Source organism: Barbus barbus (genome assembly GCF_936440315.1).
Source record: "Barbus barbus genome assembly, chromosome: 12".
NCBI classification, from domain to species: domain Eukaryota; kingdom Metazoa; phylum Chordata; class Actinopteri; order Cypriniformes; family Cyprinidae; genus Barbus; species Barbus barbus.
Genome location: NC_136740.1, coordinates 31,758,932 through 31,777,406, shown reverse-complemented (window position 1 = coordinate 31,777,406; position 18,475 = coordinate 31,758,932). Strand labels below are relative to the sequence as shown.

Below are 18,475 nucleotides of genomic sequence, written 5' to 3'. Positions count from 1 at the left end.
GCTGCTTGTGTGTGTGTGTGTGTGAGTGAGAGACATGAGTCTGTTCTGTTACAGTAATTCTGCTTTTCCTCCAGCTGTATTGACGAGTGGTTTGAAGTGAACCGATCGTGTCCTGAACATCCTTCAGATTAACAACGCTTCTCGCACCTTTGCACAGGTAACACACATTCACAAACACATGATGATTCATATGCATATATTAGTGACTTATTACAGATCTAAGACACTTTTGTGGCATTTAAATGCATGTGTTTTTAAATCAAAATTGACATTTCTTTTTAAAATAAACAGCCTGGGTTATTTTGTAACTCCTCAGCACAGATTAAATAACTTGTTAGTATAATGTCTCATAGAGGTTAAATGCATCGGTACTTGATTTACTTTTTTATTTGATAATGATTCATAAACGAATGTGTGAAATCTGTGTAAAAACAGCTGCACATTTTGAAAAATGCATTAGATTTCAAACTAAAGACTGAAACTCTTTATCTAAAACAGTTTCACATTGGCTATTATTTTGAGGCAAGAAATCACAGGTGAATAGAATAAAAATTAACTAACAGATTTCACCAGTTGGTTGATTACATTAGGAATGCAAATTATTTTTGTATTTCAAATTTTCTGAAATGTTAAGTTTAAATATGCAAACAAAACAATTATCTATTTAAATATGCACTAATTTGCATATATTTCCAGAAGATAAATCTGAACATTGGATAAAGGCAGGTTCAAAATTTGTTTTGTTTTTGTTGAAATATTGAAGGTTTAAAATTATCACTCCATAAATCAGAAAATACTGTCAATATTTCAATGTTGTATAAATCAGTGTGAATAAATCTGACCAGACTTCTCAGTAAAAACCTTCAGAATATAGATAAGAATAAAACTGTACAGTTTGTTGACTGTAAGTCATACTGAAACTGAAAAAGAAACTCGCAACTTTTAAAGATATGAATTGTAATTGAAATCTACAGACAGATGTGCAATAAAATAAACACTTAAATGTGTATTTTGAATGTTTTCTTTCCACTAGCCTAAAAAAACACATTATGGAAAGCCAAATGGCTCAAAATATCAAAACTGCCCAGTGCATGTGAATGAGTGTTTCTGGCTCGCAGTAAATCATGCTGATGCTCTTTAATCGCTGTGTTGTTTCATGTCTCCAGCCTCCTGGTCGTGAGAAGCGCCGCAATGTGAATTCTCTTCCTCCTCATAGACACTGTGACTTTGGTCTCGGGACGGCCTGATCGCCGAACGCCCCTCTCTTCTCGTAGCACGGCCCTCCCTAGTCGCCATATAAACCCTAGCGTGCCAAAACTCATTCAGGGAAACACATCACAGTCCAACGGAAACCCCAGCGGCGGTCCAGAGCTTCTACTCCAGCGCACCATTGTCCAATCGGGAATGGTGAAGAAGGGGGATCTTAGGAAGTTCATTTCATTGGCGTCTCTGATTGGCCGGACTCAGGGTCGGCTGACTGTGTGGATAATTATCGGACGATCGCAGTGGATTGTTCTCTGGTAAATGGGACTGTCTCTCAGTGCCTTAATTTTCAGATCCCACGGGCCGACGTGGTGGCTGTGTTTCGATGGACTCGGAGAAAGACGCCTGGACGTGACGGGAGCCCTGATTCGGGTCGGCCCTGAGCCATACTGACAAGTGCCCTGTCTTTCGTAACGGCAGCGCAGCTGTTTTTTCTCTCTCTTTCTTCCCGGATGGAGGAATGCATGTCTCATGCATCTGGAGTCTCATAGCAATATCTGTGCTAACGGATCAAGATTCACTGTAGCCTGTCACATGACATCTGCACTGTTTTAAGATTATTTATGCAAGTGCATCATGTTTTATTTGTGTTGACAAATCTGGGCCTTAATTCAACACATGACTGACTTCTGTGTCTCTTATGTAGGGTGAATCTCATTGAAACATCTCAAAATCAGAAGAAAAAAATACAAAAATCATAAAGAAAATTTTAGTTTTTTTTGGGGGGGGGGGGGGTTAATATAATGCAACTATTTTTATTAAAATCTGCGTAATTTTAATGGCAGTACAACAAATGCTACCATGATGAGTAAATACATTACAATTTAAATAAATACCTACAATTTTACTCCGTCAGTATAAGTAGTTGTGTTCTATGATATTAACTGTACTGCTCTTAAATGCTGATTTAAATTTAAAAAATCATTGTATTCCAGTAATTCGGCATAATTTAATGGCAGTACAAATACTACTGTGATGAATAAGTATATTACAATTTAAATTATAAATATATACAATTTAAATAAATTGTTTAGGATTTAGATTTTTCACTTCATGACATATTATTTATATATATATAATATGATTTATTGAAAATGTCAAATAAAAAAATAAGTAAATAACATTAATTTCTTAAGGGTCCTAAAATGCACTTTTTCTTTATGAATTTTTTTTAGGATTTTGTGATTGGCAAGTTTTGTGAGATTCACCCTTCAGTGTTTTCTGGACGCTGTAGAGTCATGTGATGTGTCACGTGACATCATTTAGGGCTCCTTCATGTTTAAAAGCATTGTACATGCATCAAGAGACAAACATATGATGGTATATGATCGTCCATCAGGCCAAATGATTCTCATATTTCACCTTAAATCAAGGAACTCAATTCTCAGGATTATTAAGATTTGTCAAATACTTTCATGACAATTACACACATTCTTCTCATAGTATTTATACATCATGGTAATATCTGTTGTACTGCTCTCAATTTATGCTGATTTCAATTTTAAAAAGCATTGTATTCCAGTAATAAATGCTGAAAATAATATTTAAAAAAAGAAAGAAACTCAAAAGCAAAATGTTCAGATGCATCACAGCACTGATGCAAAATGTACCTGATTGTTGTGAAAATAATGTCACAAATCTTAATGCTCCTAAAAAGACCATTTTCTTCATGTAAAATATATATTTTTTTAAATATTTTTGATGTGATTCAGGCGAATAATTCTGTGTTTGTCTTAAATTCACCTGTAGCTGCTGGAACAGGGTGTGATTCTCTTACGATCTTTGGGATTTTATCAGCAGTTTCTCAATCAGTTTAATGTAAATCATAGAGTCAGAACGGCATGTGTGTGTGATTGATATCATGAACACACTCTGGGTCACATTTCAGCTGCTTTTCTCAAGATCCACGGTATTTTTTGGAGAAAGGTGGTCGTTCTCCAGCAGGGCTTGGCGCTTCAGATGGACACGCTGCTAACTAGTTTTTTAAAGTTACTAATCACAGATTCAACAAGATTTTTATTTTTTTGGTTAGAGATTTACACTCATTACATTTGTTCCCAGTCTCTAGTAAAGCCTTCTGCGGTTGAGTTTATCTGAAGGCTTGGTTTTGGTCAGCTGTGTTGAATTTAACCTGTGGACTAGTCAGAAGCTGATTTGGACTTCAGAGTATTACCGTAGTCGACCTGGCATATCAAAAGTGCCATAATAGCTTTAAAATGCTGCTAATCATGTATGTTAATGGTGATGAGAAGCGGTTTCAATGCGAGTCTACGTCAGCTTTATTACAGCAGGTTTTCTGCTCACATGAAAGAAGATATACCACATGTTGCATGGGAAACACCACTATTTTTAAAAAGCCTTACCGGATATTAGATCATTTGCAAAACTTCTTTTACGAGATATTATTTAGGTAAATAATAGATCCATGTTTTGCTGCTTTGTGCAAACTTCTGTTTCCAGCAGATCTGAGCCTGATGCATCCGACCTGATCCGTGATTGTCAATCAAAGCTTTTGATACAAAAGACTGCGTGCCATTTCTGTGTTTAATTTGCTACCAAACTCCATCAGGTAACGATTTGTCTGATCTAGTTCCTTCCTTACAGCAGTCGAGAGGAACATAACTAGTTATGCAAGTTAACTTCCTGAAAAGATGCAAACAAAGCAAACAGGAACTTGTATGTTGTTGGAGCTCAATGTGAAAGGTTAACAGTGGCCACCAGGATCATAAAGTTGTTTTTTTTTATGATTTGGAGATATTGTAACATTCCACATGTGTAAAAAAAAAAAAAAAACTATGTACAGAGATAATGAGATTAAAAAAAGCAAAATCTTTTGAAGCACAGATGTTTACATATTTGTCTGGATGTCCTTCTGTCTACATGTGAGAGATTTAATTGCAATGTTTTTAATCATCATCTTTAGTGCAGTGACCGAACACGTGAAATAATTTCTCAGATTGATAAAAGCAGCATTATAAGTGTTCGAGTGTCGTTCTTTTCAAAGCAAATACATATGCAAAAAATATTACAAATCCTGATAACACCTGAAGCTTTTATGTATAATGCATTATTAGCACATTCATAATGTGCTAATAATGCATTAGATCTTTTTGTTAATAATAGTAATCAGTTAAAATGCATTATATTTGCAGATTCCTTGTTACAATTTTTTGTTGTTTGTTGTGCATTTTCAGGCATTTTACTTTCTAAATGAGTAACAATGAACAAAAAGTATTGTAATTATGCTTGTAATGCTTTATTAGGTGCATTACAAGGCATAATTAATGCGTTAAAATAGGGATGCACCGATAGCACTTTTACCAGAACGAGTCCGATACCAACATTTTTGGTACTTGCCGATACCATACCTGTATTTTCATTGCAATTGTATTTTGTAAAATCATTGGGCAGAAAAAAATATATATTTTCTGAAAGCTGTATTTTTATCATCTGAAACGTGCTGCGACTTATATATTCCAAAGTGACTCGTATGCAATGAACGTAAAAGCAAAACATAAGTAATTAAGCAAATTATTATTGTTTAATTAGCTCATATGTAAAGGGCTAGATAATGCTTTCTTAACTTATTAACCATAAATATTTCTCACTTTAGAATAGGTCACGGAAAACCTTTGAAGAAACTATAACTTTGAATGCAATTAATGTTCAATAAAGGTTGGTTTGAAGCACTTAATGACATTTTCCGTGACCTAATCTAAAGTGAGAACTATTCACTCCTTATTACCAATTAACTGTTCCTTTACTATGAGCTAATTGTATTACAGCGATAATGAAGAACTCACTAGTTGTATAGCCTCAAATGTATTAACTACAGTTTATAAATTGAGTTAGTTTAATGATTTCTAAGTACTTTATTAGTGTTTAGTTATTATAAAGTGTTATTGTTTATAGTGAATGCTCCTATAATTGTTTTGTTTTATATTCATGATTTAGTTGAAATGATGCATGTGCTAAAGGAGCGAACCACAAGATCATGCAACAGAAATCTCTCTCCCTACCATCAATTAGTAACTCTTGCTTGTTTTAACACATCTGACCGAACTACAATCGTTGCAGTGATGTCTGTGAGAAAGGGATGTTCACTCGACAAGCTCACGCATCTGCGCCGCCGCATGCTTTGCTTACATATCAGCTATACAGACGTGAATATTCAATGTTTAACATAATATATTTTTTTAACAAATATCCCACTTCAAGCACTAGATTGATCGATCGACTGATCAATTGATTCAAATGATATTAGATATTTAATTATGCATGCTCATTTAATTTTTTACATTTAGGTTACCTTTGCTGTCATTTAATTATATCTTAGTTACATCTTTAAAAACATTAATAATTGAATAGCACTGTTAATTGTAATCACTATAATTATAATCAAGATCAAAATTAATATCCTTTTTCTCAGACTGTACAATATAATTTTGTAATGCCTAGATTTAGTTTAATAGCATTTAAAGCTATATATTGTGTTTTATAAAATATATATTTTTTTAGTGCTGTCAAACGATTAATCACATCCAAAATAAAAAATGTTGTTTGCATAATGCGTGTTCTGTGTATATTTATTATGTATATATAAATACACACACATGCATGTTTATATATTAAATATTTATTTATAATATAAATATAAACATGTAAATATTTTCAAAATATATGATGTGTGTGTGTGTGCGTGTATTTATATATACATAATGTGTGTGTACTCTGTATATTTATTATGCAAAAACTTTTATTTTGGATATGATTAATCGTTTGACAGCACTAATGTGTGTGTGTGTGTGTGTGTGTGTGTGCGCACTTTAGCACCTAACACATTAGCACTTGCATATTATTGCTCTCTTGTTGGTTTTGATTGCTTCTATTGTCATCATTTGCAAGTTGCTTTTGATAAGTGTCTATTAAATGTAAATGTTAACATTATATTAATTACATGTACTTCGTAGACATCCATAATGTCTAATAACTCCATTCTGCTCTCTGTTGTTCTGTTGACGGTGTTTCTTTATCTGAACACAGCTCTGTTCACACGCGGAGCGTAAGCGGCTTTTGGTATCGGGGCATTTTAATGAGTACAGGAGCTCAGTATCGGTGCATCCCTAAAAAGGCTTTAAGCATTACCAAAGAGTTTCATCTCACTGTGTTTGTTCTGGATTCAGTGTGAAATTCACATCAGAGCCACGGTAATAAACTGAAAGTTTTGAATCTGTGTTGCTTTCACAGCCAATGGTTCTTCTGTTACTGATATAGACCAGTGGTCTGTGGCATGACACCAACTTCCTTCTTGTCTCACAGACTCTTTTCTCAAATCACGTGTTTTACTGGTTCTTCTCAGTGGAAGCGAAGCCTCTTGTCGCCCTCATAGAGTCGTTCTTCTTCTTCAGAAACCCGGTCTCCTTTTATACTGTGAACAAACCAGAAAATGTGTGAAACCCTGTCTTTGCTGGAGCTTGCCGTAATGCATTAAGAGATTGCCTTCATTGCAAAGAATAATGCAATGCTTTAAAATCTGGTTAAACTGAGGTGTAAATAATAAGAATAATCTTTTATTACAGGTTTTATGCCATTAAAATGATGCAAACTCTAGTTTTAGGATCAGATAGCATATCTTACTTGACTTCCTTCAGTGTAGTGTTGTTAACCAGGCCTTCAGACATCAGTTTGGCTCCATTAATGGTGAACTCGTTTTCTATTAGCCTGTAGAGAGTTGAATGGATTATTCAATCCATCCGAGTAAATACATTGTGCATACAGAGCTGAAGTGCATTTCTGGCATATACTGCAGTTGATCAAAATAGAAACGATATCCTGATCTAATAGCTAATAAATTACCATGCAGTATGTATGTTTAGATGTCTTGTTTCACACATTTAGCATCTGCAGCAGACATGCATTGAGCTTGTGATGTTTGAGTTACCACATTGATTATTTCCTTTAATAATGTCCACAGGCTACAATGTATTTTCATGCCATTTTTGTCAAGCATGCAGCAAATAAATAGTATTTGCATTTGCACTATTTGAGAATATTGTAAACTTTTAAATCAGACACCCAAATGAGCATGTACCATTTACATGCTGCAGATGCCAGATGTGTGAAACAGTTATTACTGTGCATTATTGAAATAATGAGGAAGAATCGGTCATACATCAGATGAGTCAGAGCAGAGTTGGACCTGAAGGCATCCGCAAAGTCTGACGCTGCATCATCAGAGATTTTGTTCTGTATCAACCTGAAAAACAAGCACGTTAAATAAGAATGCATCTGAGAATGCTAATTAGGTTTTATTTTTTAAGATGCGAAATATGGCATCCAGTCGTACCAGAAGATGTGAAGGCTTGTGTTTTCCTTCAGTGCTTTTGCCAGACTTCTTCCACCGTGAGATGTAATGCCATTGGCAGAGAGACTAAACAGCAATGCAATGATCAATCTCAGATCGCTCGTTCTTTATCTGACAGCTGAATTTCTCAGAATGGACACAGGAGAGTCATTTCAAGATTTACCTGAGGTTGGTCAGACTGCGGTTATTCTTCAGAGCCTCCGCAAACGCATCTGCACCCTCGTCTCCGATGGTGTTTCCCCACATTCTGCAACCAATTCAATTAATGTCACCAAACCTTTACCATAGTTTTGAATAATTTCTGTAAAATTCTGTTTAAAAACAGGAATTGCACTGACGTCATTTTAAAGGTATGGTCTAATTATTCCAGTGCATATTCTTACCCTACATCAAAGATGGATTTGCTCTTGTGAATTGCACTGGCCAGGTATTTCCCACCCACACCTGTGATGTTATTGCAGCCGAGCCTATGGCAAACAAACAAATGATGAACTATGCATTCTGCATACCATGTGAGAATTTGTTTTAAAGTGTGCATCATCTGGACAGCATTGCAATCAATTTTTAATCCCATCAATAAAACCATGCACACATCGGAATAATGTTTTATAAGGTGCAGTCAAATCAAAACAAAGCAAGAACTTGCACAAATGCTAAAAAAAAAAAAAATGTAATGACAAAATCATGTGGTTAAAAAGTCAAAACGTTCACCACATGGTCTATCAATAAAGATTTTTTTGGAGCAATGGATTTTTAATGCCATATGTGTATAAAAGAGCAGATTTTCACATATTAGATAAAGATTCTTCCATTACCAAAATACAAGAGATACCTACTTGACAACCTTTAAGTGTGGACATTCTTCAATAATCTTTGCTACTAGTTTGGCTCCAACGTCTGTGATGTAGTTTTTGTAAAGACTGTAAATGGCAAGAAAAGAGAGTAGAATGAGGTCTAAATAAAACCTGGCAACATAAAGATGAACGGATGAACTCACCCCAAGACCTGAATGATTTTGTGTCTGATGAGTTCCTCTGCCAGAACCTCAATGCTGCTGTCTGTGAGCTGGTTCACGCAAAATCTGAAAGGCAATTACTAATTATAGTCTGTTACTGATTCCAAAATACATGACACAAATTGTGGTTACTAACGTAATCCGTTACATTACACATTTGAAGAAATATAATCCGATTACTTGTAGTTTACCTCTGACCTAACTCTTATATCACATTGATTTAAATATGGTAATCTTGTATCATATTGATATAAAACTACAAAGAGAAAGAAAATATATTGCATTAAACATTACATTACGTCAAGGTTTCCCAATCTGGGGTTCGTTAGGAACTGCAGGGGTTTGTGGGTTTAATGAAAAGCTAATAATTAATTACATTATAACGTGAACATGCAAATGTGATAATTATTAGAATGTTAATTTTAAAATCTCGGGGAACTTCAAGTAAATATATTAGGTGAAAGACAACTGCACGAATGCAATGTTGAAAATGAGATAATGCTCCTTAAAATTGAAATGACTAGTGACTGTCTTCTGAATATACAAGCAGTAGCTAATTTAGAAATTAAAATCTAAATGATGAAAAAGAATTAGAAAGAATCAATAAATTATGAATAATTTATCGCTATTGTGTGAATATGTAATCAACAAAAAATTAGCCTGACTGTAGTCTGAATCAGAGTAATCTAATTACAAGTACTTAATTTTTTGGTTACACTTTATTTTAAGATGTCCTAGTTACAGCGTAATGATACATTTAAGTACTGAGTAATATTAATGAACTACATGTACCTACTATATGGTTAGGGTTTGGCTTGCATGTAATTATGCATAATTTATTGTTATTATAATAGTAAGTACATGTAATGTTGTAACAAGGACACCTTAAAATAAAGTGCTACCAGTTTTTGCAATCTGATGTAATCCAGATCACACCCAGTTCTGCCAAAAGGTAGGAACTTCATTTGTTGTTCAGTCTGCTGGTAATTGCATTCTAGTTCTTCAAATTGTATACATTTTGGGTAAAGCTAAACCCTGTCTGGCTTTTCTTACCTTACTACCGTCATTTTGCTGAAAGATGGTCTCAGTTGCTTCACGCCGTAATCGTTGATGTTGTTATTGTCCATGTCGACTCCTAGGTGCTTCCTACGATGGTGGAGGACAAAGTTCAAGGCGCTGCAGTCGGCCGAGTAAATGTTACAGAAGGCGATCTTAATGTAATCCGCCGATATGCCATTGGCCGTCATCTTGGCAACATCCTCGCTGTTCGTTTCAAATATGCACCGCAGCATCCACAAGAAATTTGGCATTGCATGCACCTTGTCACCATCAATGTCTGTGGATGGATAACGAGGAAGGCCTTTAAGATGCGTCTTCACGCTGTTGGACAGATAAGACTTGAGCATCTTGCGCTTTTGCTTCAATAACGCCGGTGGAACGAGATGCTCCAGGAGCGGCGCGTTGGGTTTGGACAAGAGGCCGCATAGAAATAAATTGGTGAACTGGAAGTTGGTTTGGAAAGGGTCTTTATCTCTAGGTCTCGACTTTCCCAGACAAGGCAAGCAGGACAGATGCGACGACCTCTTGTATTCGCATTTGGAGAAGAACCTTAGAATAGATTCAGGAGTGATTTTGGAGTCAAGCACCAATGAAAACGCCGCTAAGAAGGCCTGGAGGGTCTCGTGGAGGAACTCGAAGGTTGCAGAGCCTCCACATCCATCGTAATGAGAAGCAGGCCTCAGAAACCCAAACTGAAGGTCTTCATCTTCTAATCCACAGGATATCACTTCCTCCATACTGAACACAAGTCTTCCCCGTTCTAGACCATGCAAAGCCAGTCGGGCAAATGTCGAAAGCTTCCGCTCACCAGCTTTAAAGGTCTCTGCTGGACACCTCGTACTCCGTTTTAAAAGTCCAGGGCGTGCAATTGAGTGTCCGAGAAAGACCTCGGAAAGAAGCAAGAAGACGTTTGTGAGCGTAATGCAAGAATCCGGCAACTCAAAGTTGTCATACACCGAATGAAGATGCTTGAAGCTCTTGAGGATGATCCAGCTGAACAATGGGATTGAGCAAAGACCGCAGAGGTGAGGATTAGCGTCCAGCTGATCGGTCACCATTGTCTTGTGTTCCTTCTCTGGGAAATGCAAAGCAGTGTATCTCTTCAGGTTTTCAGGTGAGAATCCCTTCAAATAGACTTTCTTCCGGATCACTCTGCTTTGGACTTCGGTGCCACTTCGTGCGCTCAGAATCTTCCGGGAACCCTTGAGCAATTTTCCGCAAAGCAAGTTCATGAGAAGCAAAAGCGGACGGGTCTTTTCTTCCGGGGACACCGTTTCCGGCACGTTATCCAAGTCAAAATCGGTTTGGATTTCATCATATCCGTCAAAAGTGAAAAGCACAGTTTCTGGGAATCGTAAGATGTAGGTGAAGACCTCGTTATCGAGGTCGCCGTCTGGATAGCAGTTGTGTTTAAAGATAAGATCCTTCAGCGAGATCTCGTCTGTTTCCTTAAAGGCGCTAAACATCCTGCATCTGAACTTGAAGAAGAACTTGGCGCGAGTCTTTAGCTCCCTTCTGGACCACAGGTTCTGCAGCTTCTGAAGAACAATGGATTTGCCCACACCAGCGTCGCCGGTGATGAAGATGGTCTCGGCCTGCAGGTTGAAGACTCCCTGGTCTCCAAGAAGCTCATCCAGACTCTGTAAGTATCCCAAACTCTCACCTCTGTCATTGAAGAGCTCCATTTGAGTCTCTGTGTAAAGATCCTCAAGCGGCGTCTCCTCGCTCTTCGAGTACGACGTGATGAACTGAGTGTCTCTTCCCAGCTCGTATCTGAGCTTCTCACAGTACTTGCTAACTGCAAAGATGCGAAAACATTAGTGCACCAAAACAACTGGCGGAATATTGTCATAAATATTCAAGTGCATAAATGTAGTGTCCTACAGTATGACATGCCAAGAACTAAAATCTTTTGTTCAGATTATGAGCATTGATCTGCACTTTTCATTTCATGGTTTCTGTATTTGTAAAATGTTACACGTGACCCTGAAGCACTAAAGCAGTCATGAGTAGCACAGGTATGTTTGTAGCAATAACCAACAATACATTGTATGGATCAAAATTATACATTTCTCTTTTATAACAAAAATCATTAGGATATTAAGATCATGTTCCATGAAGATATTTTCTAAATTTCCTACTGTAAATATATCAAAACTTCATTTTTGATTAGTAATATGCATTGCTAAGAACTTCATTTGAACAACTTTAAAGGAGATTTTCTCAATATTTAGATTTTTTTGCACCCTCAGATTCCAGATTTTCTAATAGTTGTATCTCAGTCAAATATTGTCCGATCCTAATGAAGCTCATTTATTCAGCTTTCAGATGATAAATCTCAATTTCAAAAATTGACCCATGTGACTGGTTTTGTGGTCCAGGGTCACGTATGTTATTTTAAACTAAAATACTCACTGGGGTCTGTGTTAACCACTGGTATGACACTAATAGTGTCTAATGGTTTGTACCGAATTTCTTCAAACCAAGGCCGCAGATCAATGTAAGCGTCATATGCTTCATGAAGAACGTGTATGAAATATGCCGAGCACTCCTCTCCTTTACTCTGAACCAGCTCCAGGATTTTGCGAACCTGCGTGTCCAAAAATGAGGTGCGTTGATTAATTGTGAAATATATATTGTGGAGAGATATATATATTTAACAGGGTGTCTTTATTCTGAACCAGCTCAGAGTATATAACATATTTACTATAACAGGTAACGCATGTTTTATGAAGGTAAATTTAAGACCAAGTAAAGACACAAAGAGTAGTGTTAGCGGCACTTCAAAGATTAAAAATACAACTTAATAAAATTATTATACAACAAAATACAACCAAAAAATCTCCATTACTTTTTAATTCATTTTACAAAAAAAATACAATACCCCTAGAATATGGAAATAACTTTTACTGCAGCTTCTGATCACACTGCAAAAAATGTTCTTCAGGATTTTTGTATTGTTTTCCGGTGCAAATATCTAAAGATTATTTTTTGAGAAAGATGCATTTACTTGAGCAACATCAAAAACAACAACAAATATCTGCCAATGGCCTCATAATTTAAAGGGAAAATGAGGTTTTCTGACCACAGATATTTGTTCTTGTTTTAAGCATAAACTGATTTTAAACAGTTTCTCAGAAAACAAAAGTAAATGTATCTTGATTTAAGGATGTTTAGATATCTGTACTGGGAAACAAGATAAAAATACAGTGGAAGATATTAGTTTTTATCAATGCATGCAACATTCAATGTCATGACTATGAATTTAAGGTTTTCTGATTAGGATCTTTCTATGGTCTTTCACAGATAAAGGGCAAATTAAAACCTTTAAGGCCCTGTTTAAATAATTTGATCATTTTGTATGTTAGGAATTCATACATTCAGTATATTTTGAAGTTAGCTTATACAGGTATATACTGTAAGTTTGCGTAACATATATGAAGTTACTTAAGTAGCATGGTACGATATTTGATATCAGTAATAGTTTGTAGGCTACTTATATACTTGGTGTATTATACTGATAGGCTCCCAGGTTAAAAAAAAAAAAAGTACACTTTCATAATGTACTTAAAGTGCTCTATTTTCACGCACTGATTTTGTACTTAATATACTAAAAAAATATTTTTTAGTACTTAAGTGCACTCAACTGCGCTATTTTGGGACACAATGAATATGAATTATAATGTGATTTTAACATACTATCTCTAATGTATTTAGTCACCACTTGAACCCATCTTTCATACACTAACACACTCAATTGTACAAGTGGTGAATAAATACAGATATTATGTTAAAAGTGCATTGTAGTTCATAGTTAATCTTAAAAAATAAAGCATATAGATAAACCCAAATAGTAAATACGCATGGGTCCTATTCTGTGTCCTAAACTCCTGAAACATTGGTGTTGCACATTTTAGAGCTGTGTGTGTGTGTGTGTGAGACAATCCAGATGCAACCCCCTTTGTAATTGTTAACGTTTTCATAAGTAACTAATTACACATTTTCTCAATAACTGTATCTGATTACAATAAGGCTACGTTTATTATGTAATTACATTTCGTAATTTAGTTACATGCAACTAGTTTTTCCCCAACAGTGCAGTTGAGTACACTTAAGAAGAAGTAGGCCTACTTTAATTGTAAACCTGTGCTATATAAGCCTGATCTGATATTAATGTGTGTTTGGAGGACCTGGTCAGTTCTGGTGCTGCTGCGGTGTATGATCTCGATGTCTTCAGTGCAGATGAAGCCGTTCCTCTGGAGATTGTCCAGAACACACTGCGTGTTCTTCACCTGCTCCACCAGCAGCTCGCGGTGTGCCGTCAGCAGCTTCAGGTGAGACCCCTCGCTCGTGCACGAGCCCATGTTACCTGCTTAGCGCGAGAGCATCAGCCCAGGCTCTCTCCTCGCAGAACAATTCAGATATACTGTGTTTTAAGAAAGCAGCTTCTAAAACGGAAACCGAAGGTTGAACGGAATACTGAGTGAAGTTTACTTGCTTCCGCTCCTACCATGTTAACTAGGAAGTGAAACTAAAAGATGAAATTTGACCCGGTTTGGTGAAACACCCTGGGTTTGGTCATTTCTGCGAAGCCCCGCCTCCTCACTGAGATCAAGTGTGTTTTCCTCTCTCAGATCGGTCCTGAATCACTCTTAAGATAAGACTCCTAGTCCTAGCTAAATTAGGAGCTCTCTGAGAGGATTCTCAGCATCTTTAGGAATACAGACCCAGGTGTTTTGGGAAGTGTTCCCTAATTAATGCAGCCTAACAATCCTTTAACAGATCTGAATGATAGCGATAGTGTATTATGTGTAAAGAGATAGGTCTCTCATCTAGCATGGAAAAAAAAATACTATGGAAGTCAATGGCTACCATCAACTTTTTTTCAGTTTTGTTTTTGGGTGAACTATCAGTTTATATCCACCATGTCTGACACTTGTGGAATTGTGCATATTCAAGTTGGAAAATTGGCACTTTACCGAATGTGGAAATTACGATTTTCTGATAAACCATAGCTCCCATTAAAATCAAAAGAAATTGTTCAAATCCTAGTCTTATAAAATATGATGGTTGAATCAGCTCTAATTTTATTTTATTACATTTTGGCATAACCTCTTAAAAATGAAGCTTCCAAAAAGATTTTTACGACAATCTGAAATGAAAATAACAAGCAAAACGCAACACAATGAATGCCAGCAAAAATACTTTATGTAATTTTGTTTTGCTACCATACGTTACAAATACTGCACATTCTTCCCCTCGTCTGCGTAAACAGTATTGTGCTCCGGTGTGAATTCTGTAGACTACAGATAAGTGTGCACATAGACGCCATTTATGAGGGTGAATCCGACGCTAATCATCAGATTGAATCTCTTCTGTCCTTTCTTTGGATTTTTTCGAAGCTTTCTCCAGTTTGTCCATCACAGGCAGAGGTCCCTCGTATTTGTTGGTTTCGATCGACCGGAGTTTGTCCTGATAGTCCTCCGGCAGGCCGTTCTGCTCCGCACCCATCACAATAACCTGAGACACAGAAGGTACTTCATTTCTACTGGCATCTTGAAGATATTTCTGTCATTTGCGTTATACAGAGAACACACCCTCTGCAGGAATCTAGACTTTTGAGTGGCATTTTTGTGTCAGACGTTTTCTATTACAGTTTCAGGATTTAGATTTGTGCTTTTATTTGTCTTCTGTAAGTGCATAAATGTGATGTAAATTAAATGTAGATTTTAGGTTAAAATGTAAATTAATGTATTAAGTATATCTTGGGTCCTGACATCATTTATTTCAACTTCTTCACGAGTTTCTGGATTTAAAAAAAAAAAAATCTTAATTCAGCTTTCCACAAATTAAGGGCTTAAATCAGAGCAGAATATCTTAAATTCATAAAGTCATGGCATTAAATGTTGCATGCATTACAAAAAAATGTGAAATAACTTTTACTGTATCTTCTGATCACAATGCATATATCTGTCTTGCCATCACAATTATCATAACATCCTAAAATAAAGATACAAATTCAAAATGAAGATATAACGTCTTGTTTTTTTGAGTTTATGCTTAAAACAAGAACAAATATGTCAATGCGGGATGAAAACTTGTTTTACCATGAAATAAGTAGATTTTTCTGAGCCGAGCCCACTTTTTTATCATAAATTCACATCACTTTAATAAATATCTTATTATATGCCTTTTTTTGCGTCTTGATTTGAGAATTTGTTTTAAATCCGCACTGGAAAACCAGACAAAAATACAGAAGAAGAACAGTATTTTTGTGCATTGTGATCAGAAGATACAGTAAAAGTAATTTTATTTTCTAGTTCAGCTATTTTTGTGTGTAAAATGAATTAAAAAGCAGAGGCTGACAGTAGTGAAGTATTTTTGCTTTACTCAAGTAAATTAATAAAGTATCTGTGGTTTATTCACGAGTGTTTTTCTTTGGAAAACTTTACTTCACTTCATTCCAAAGCAGAATATTGTACTTTTTACTGCACTAGGTTTCATAAATTAAAGTTGTTGTTTGTTTTTACCTTTAATACTTAAGAAAATTAAAAATGTAGTACTTTCTTGTACTCAAGTAAATCTTTGAATTACTTTTACTTGATTAAAAGTAAGAAAGTAATAATTTCTAATGTAATTAAGTATTAAATGATATTAAATATGAAACGTAGTGCAGTAAAAAGTACAATATTATGCTTTGGAATGAATGTTTTCTGGAGAAAAATACTCTGATAAAGTACTGACACCTGAAAAGTAAAAATGCTTCTCTACTGTCCGCCTCTGATTAGTTGGAACTTTTATTTTCACACATTTAGAGAACAAAGTATTGACATAGCGTGTTGCCTTTATTTCTTAAATTTTCTTTAACAGGTCTTAAAGTCATATATTTGCAGAAACCCTGTAATCACCATAATTTGTCATCATCACACGGTGTTGCAAACTAAATTATTTAACGTGCATGTGACAAGAACAATATGTTTGCATGTAAATGTTTAGGACAGTACCGAGATTTATTTATAAATTCATAACAAGCACATGTGCTGCTTGCCTATTTTCATACATGTCCAATTTAAATGGATAAATATGTAGAAGTTATCTTGTGGCAGAGACTCTTGTATTGTATTATGAAAATTATAGTGCATATTCGGGATGCTTCGGTTTGATGTGTTTTTGTTGCATCACTGACCCAGTTGCTGGCGGTGCTCTATTGTCTCATACAAAGCCGGCCGGAGCAAACGCCAGAAAAAACACCACAACATTGTCCTTTCGCCAGCAGCACGAATAACAAACACATTCTGATTGAAGAATGATATCAGATTACTCTGTTTAGAGAAGCATGTGTTTCTGTTGTTGCTGCTGTGATTTCACACACAATAGAGGCTAGGAAAATCTCCTCTTAATTCAGAAATGTTCATACAGTAATCTTTCAGTGAATCAGTGGATTCAGTTCGTTCATGAATCGAAGTGAGCCGAGTTCAGCTTTCTGAATCAGTGATTCGACCGAAGCAGTTAACAACCCACCAGAGGAAGTCATTATTAATCAATAACCATTTCATTTTCAGTCTGTTCCTCATACAAAACTCACAATTCCCAGATAAAATATTTTAGAGCTTGGCATTACTAGAATAACATTATACTTTATAGTTATGCTTCGATCTATAATATATTATTTGCTAGAAATTGAGTAAATATTTTTCTAGTTATGCTGAGCTCTAAAATATAATATTTGCTAGAAATTGTGAGTAAAAAATATTATTCTGGTTATGCAATGCTCTAAAATATTTTATTTGCTAGAAATTGTAAAAAAAATCTTAAAAAAAAAAAAAACTAGAATAATCTATATTTATAAAATGCATAAATAATATGCATTTTTTAAATAAAATGCACACAGAATTATAAGTTTCCACTGATTTCCATTTGGTCAAAATTATGAATAAAAATTTATATAAAATATTTTTTTATATTAAACATAGATATTTTGAAATAACTAGAATAATATGTTTTTATAATGCATAAATGTCCCAGGTTTTTCCCTGTCTAGATATCACACTTTTAAAATTATACTTTCTTATTTATTCTTATATGATCAAATGCAGATTAACATTCTTTTGCTTGGGTTGAACACGTCATTTTTTGCTTCCTGCTAAATTTTGCTAACTGCACATTTCTGCCATATGGACATCAACCCTGATAAGCTACTACTGAATATAATGTAGAAACTTTACAACGATTTGCATTGTGAAAAGCTTTATTCAAAATAAACTTAAATTGAATTGCAAAGTGTTGTGAGCCACTGTCCTAAACTAAGCTTAAATCCTGATAAACGGTGTATTTCTGAGACTTGTTGAAGCACGCAGGAGACTGTACCTGTAGATACTGCGGTGAAGGTGGTGCATAAATGCAGCTGTTCATGATGTACGTCCGACAGCTGAGGTCCTGTCTGCTGGTGGAGACGTTCAGCTCCACTGGACTGTAGGTGCCCATTTTCACGTTCTCCTGCCTGCAGAGGAGCATCCAGCACACATGAAGAGCTCCATCACTCACTTACTACTGCTACGTGTCTACATGAAGATCTCTGACTGAAAAATGCTGGGCTGTTTCAAATATGGACAAACCCAGCTGTTGGGTTCAATTTTTACATTAAGTGTCACCCCTCATTTTTCAACATCGATGTGAAAGTGCACTAACCAAACTTAAATTGTTATAATTCATGAATGCTTTGGAATACAGACCTAAGTTTAGACACTTTTTTTTGTTTTTTTTTTAGATTACTG

General features: G+C 35.5%; 4 protein-coding genes across 4 annotated transcripts in view; 1 reads left to right on the top strand and 3 right to left on the bottom strand.

Moving 5' to 3' along the window:
• Positions 1-5,902, top strand: part of znrf2b (zinc and ring finger 2b) — a 52,767-nt gene extending 46,865 nt beyond the window's left edge. Inside the window, exons 4-5 of the mRNA XM_079430447.1 lie at positions 75-157; positions 1,167-5,902. Of these exons, the coding sequence (XP_079286573.1) occupies positions 75-132 (58 nt within the window). The 3' untranslated portion in view covers positions 133-157; positions 1,167-5,902. The remainder of the gene's footprint in view (positions 1-74; positions 158-1,166) is intronic.
• Positions 1-18,475, bottom strand: part of ifnlr1 (interferon lambda receptor 1) — a 676,379-nt gene that overhangs the window by 804 nt on the left and 657,100 nt on the right. The gene's annotated exons all lie outside the window — the stretch shown is intronic.
• On the bottom strand, positions 5,912-14,163 carry nod1 (nucleotide-binding oligomerization domain containing 1). Its single transcript, XM_079430445.1, has 11 exons — positions 13,892-14,163; positions 12,117-12,291; positions 9,696-11,499; positions 8,625-8,708; positions 8,464-8,547; positions 8,011-8,094; positions 7,791-7,874; positions 7,610-7,693; positions 7,436-7,519; positions 6,901-6,984; positions 5,912-6,691 (listed from the first exon to the last, which is right to left on the bottom strand). Exons 1-11 carry the CDS (start codon positions 14,063-14,065, stop codon positions 6,619-6,621), a joined length of 2,814 nt encoding a protein of 937 aa, XP_079286571.1. The 5' UTR covers positions 14,066-14,163; the 3' UTR covers positions 5,912-6,618.
• The window catches only part of ggctb (gamma-glutamylcyclotransferase b), an 8,524-nt gene continuing 4,818 nt past the window's right edge, over positions 14,770-18,475 (bottom strand). The window contains exons 4-5 of the mRNA XM_079430414.1: positions 18,069-18,201; positions 14,770-15,221 (exon numbers count right to left, since the gene is read on the bottom strand). Coding sequence (XP_079286540.1) covers positions 15,054-15,221; positions 18,069-18,201 — 301 coding nt within the window. The 3' untranslated portion in view covers positions 14,770-15,053. The remainder of the gene's footprint in view (positions 15,222-18,068; positions 18,202-18,475) is intronic.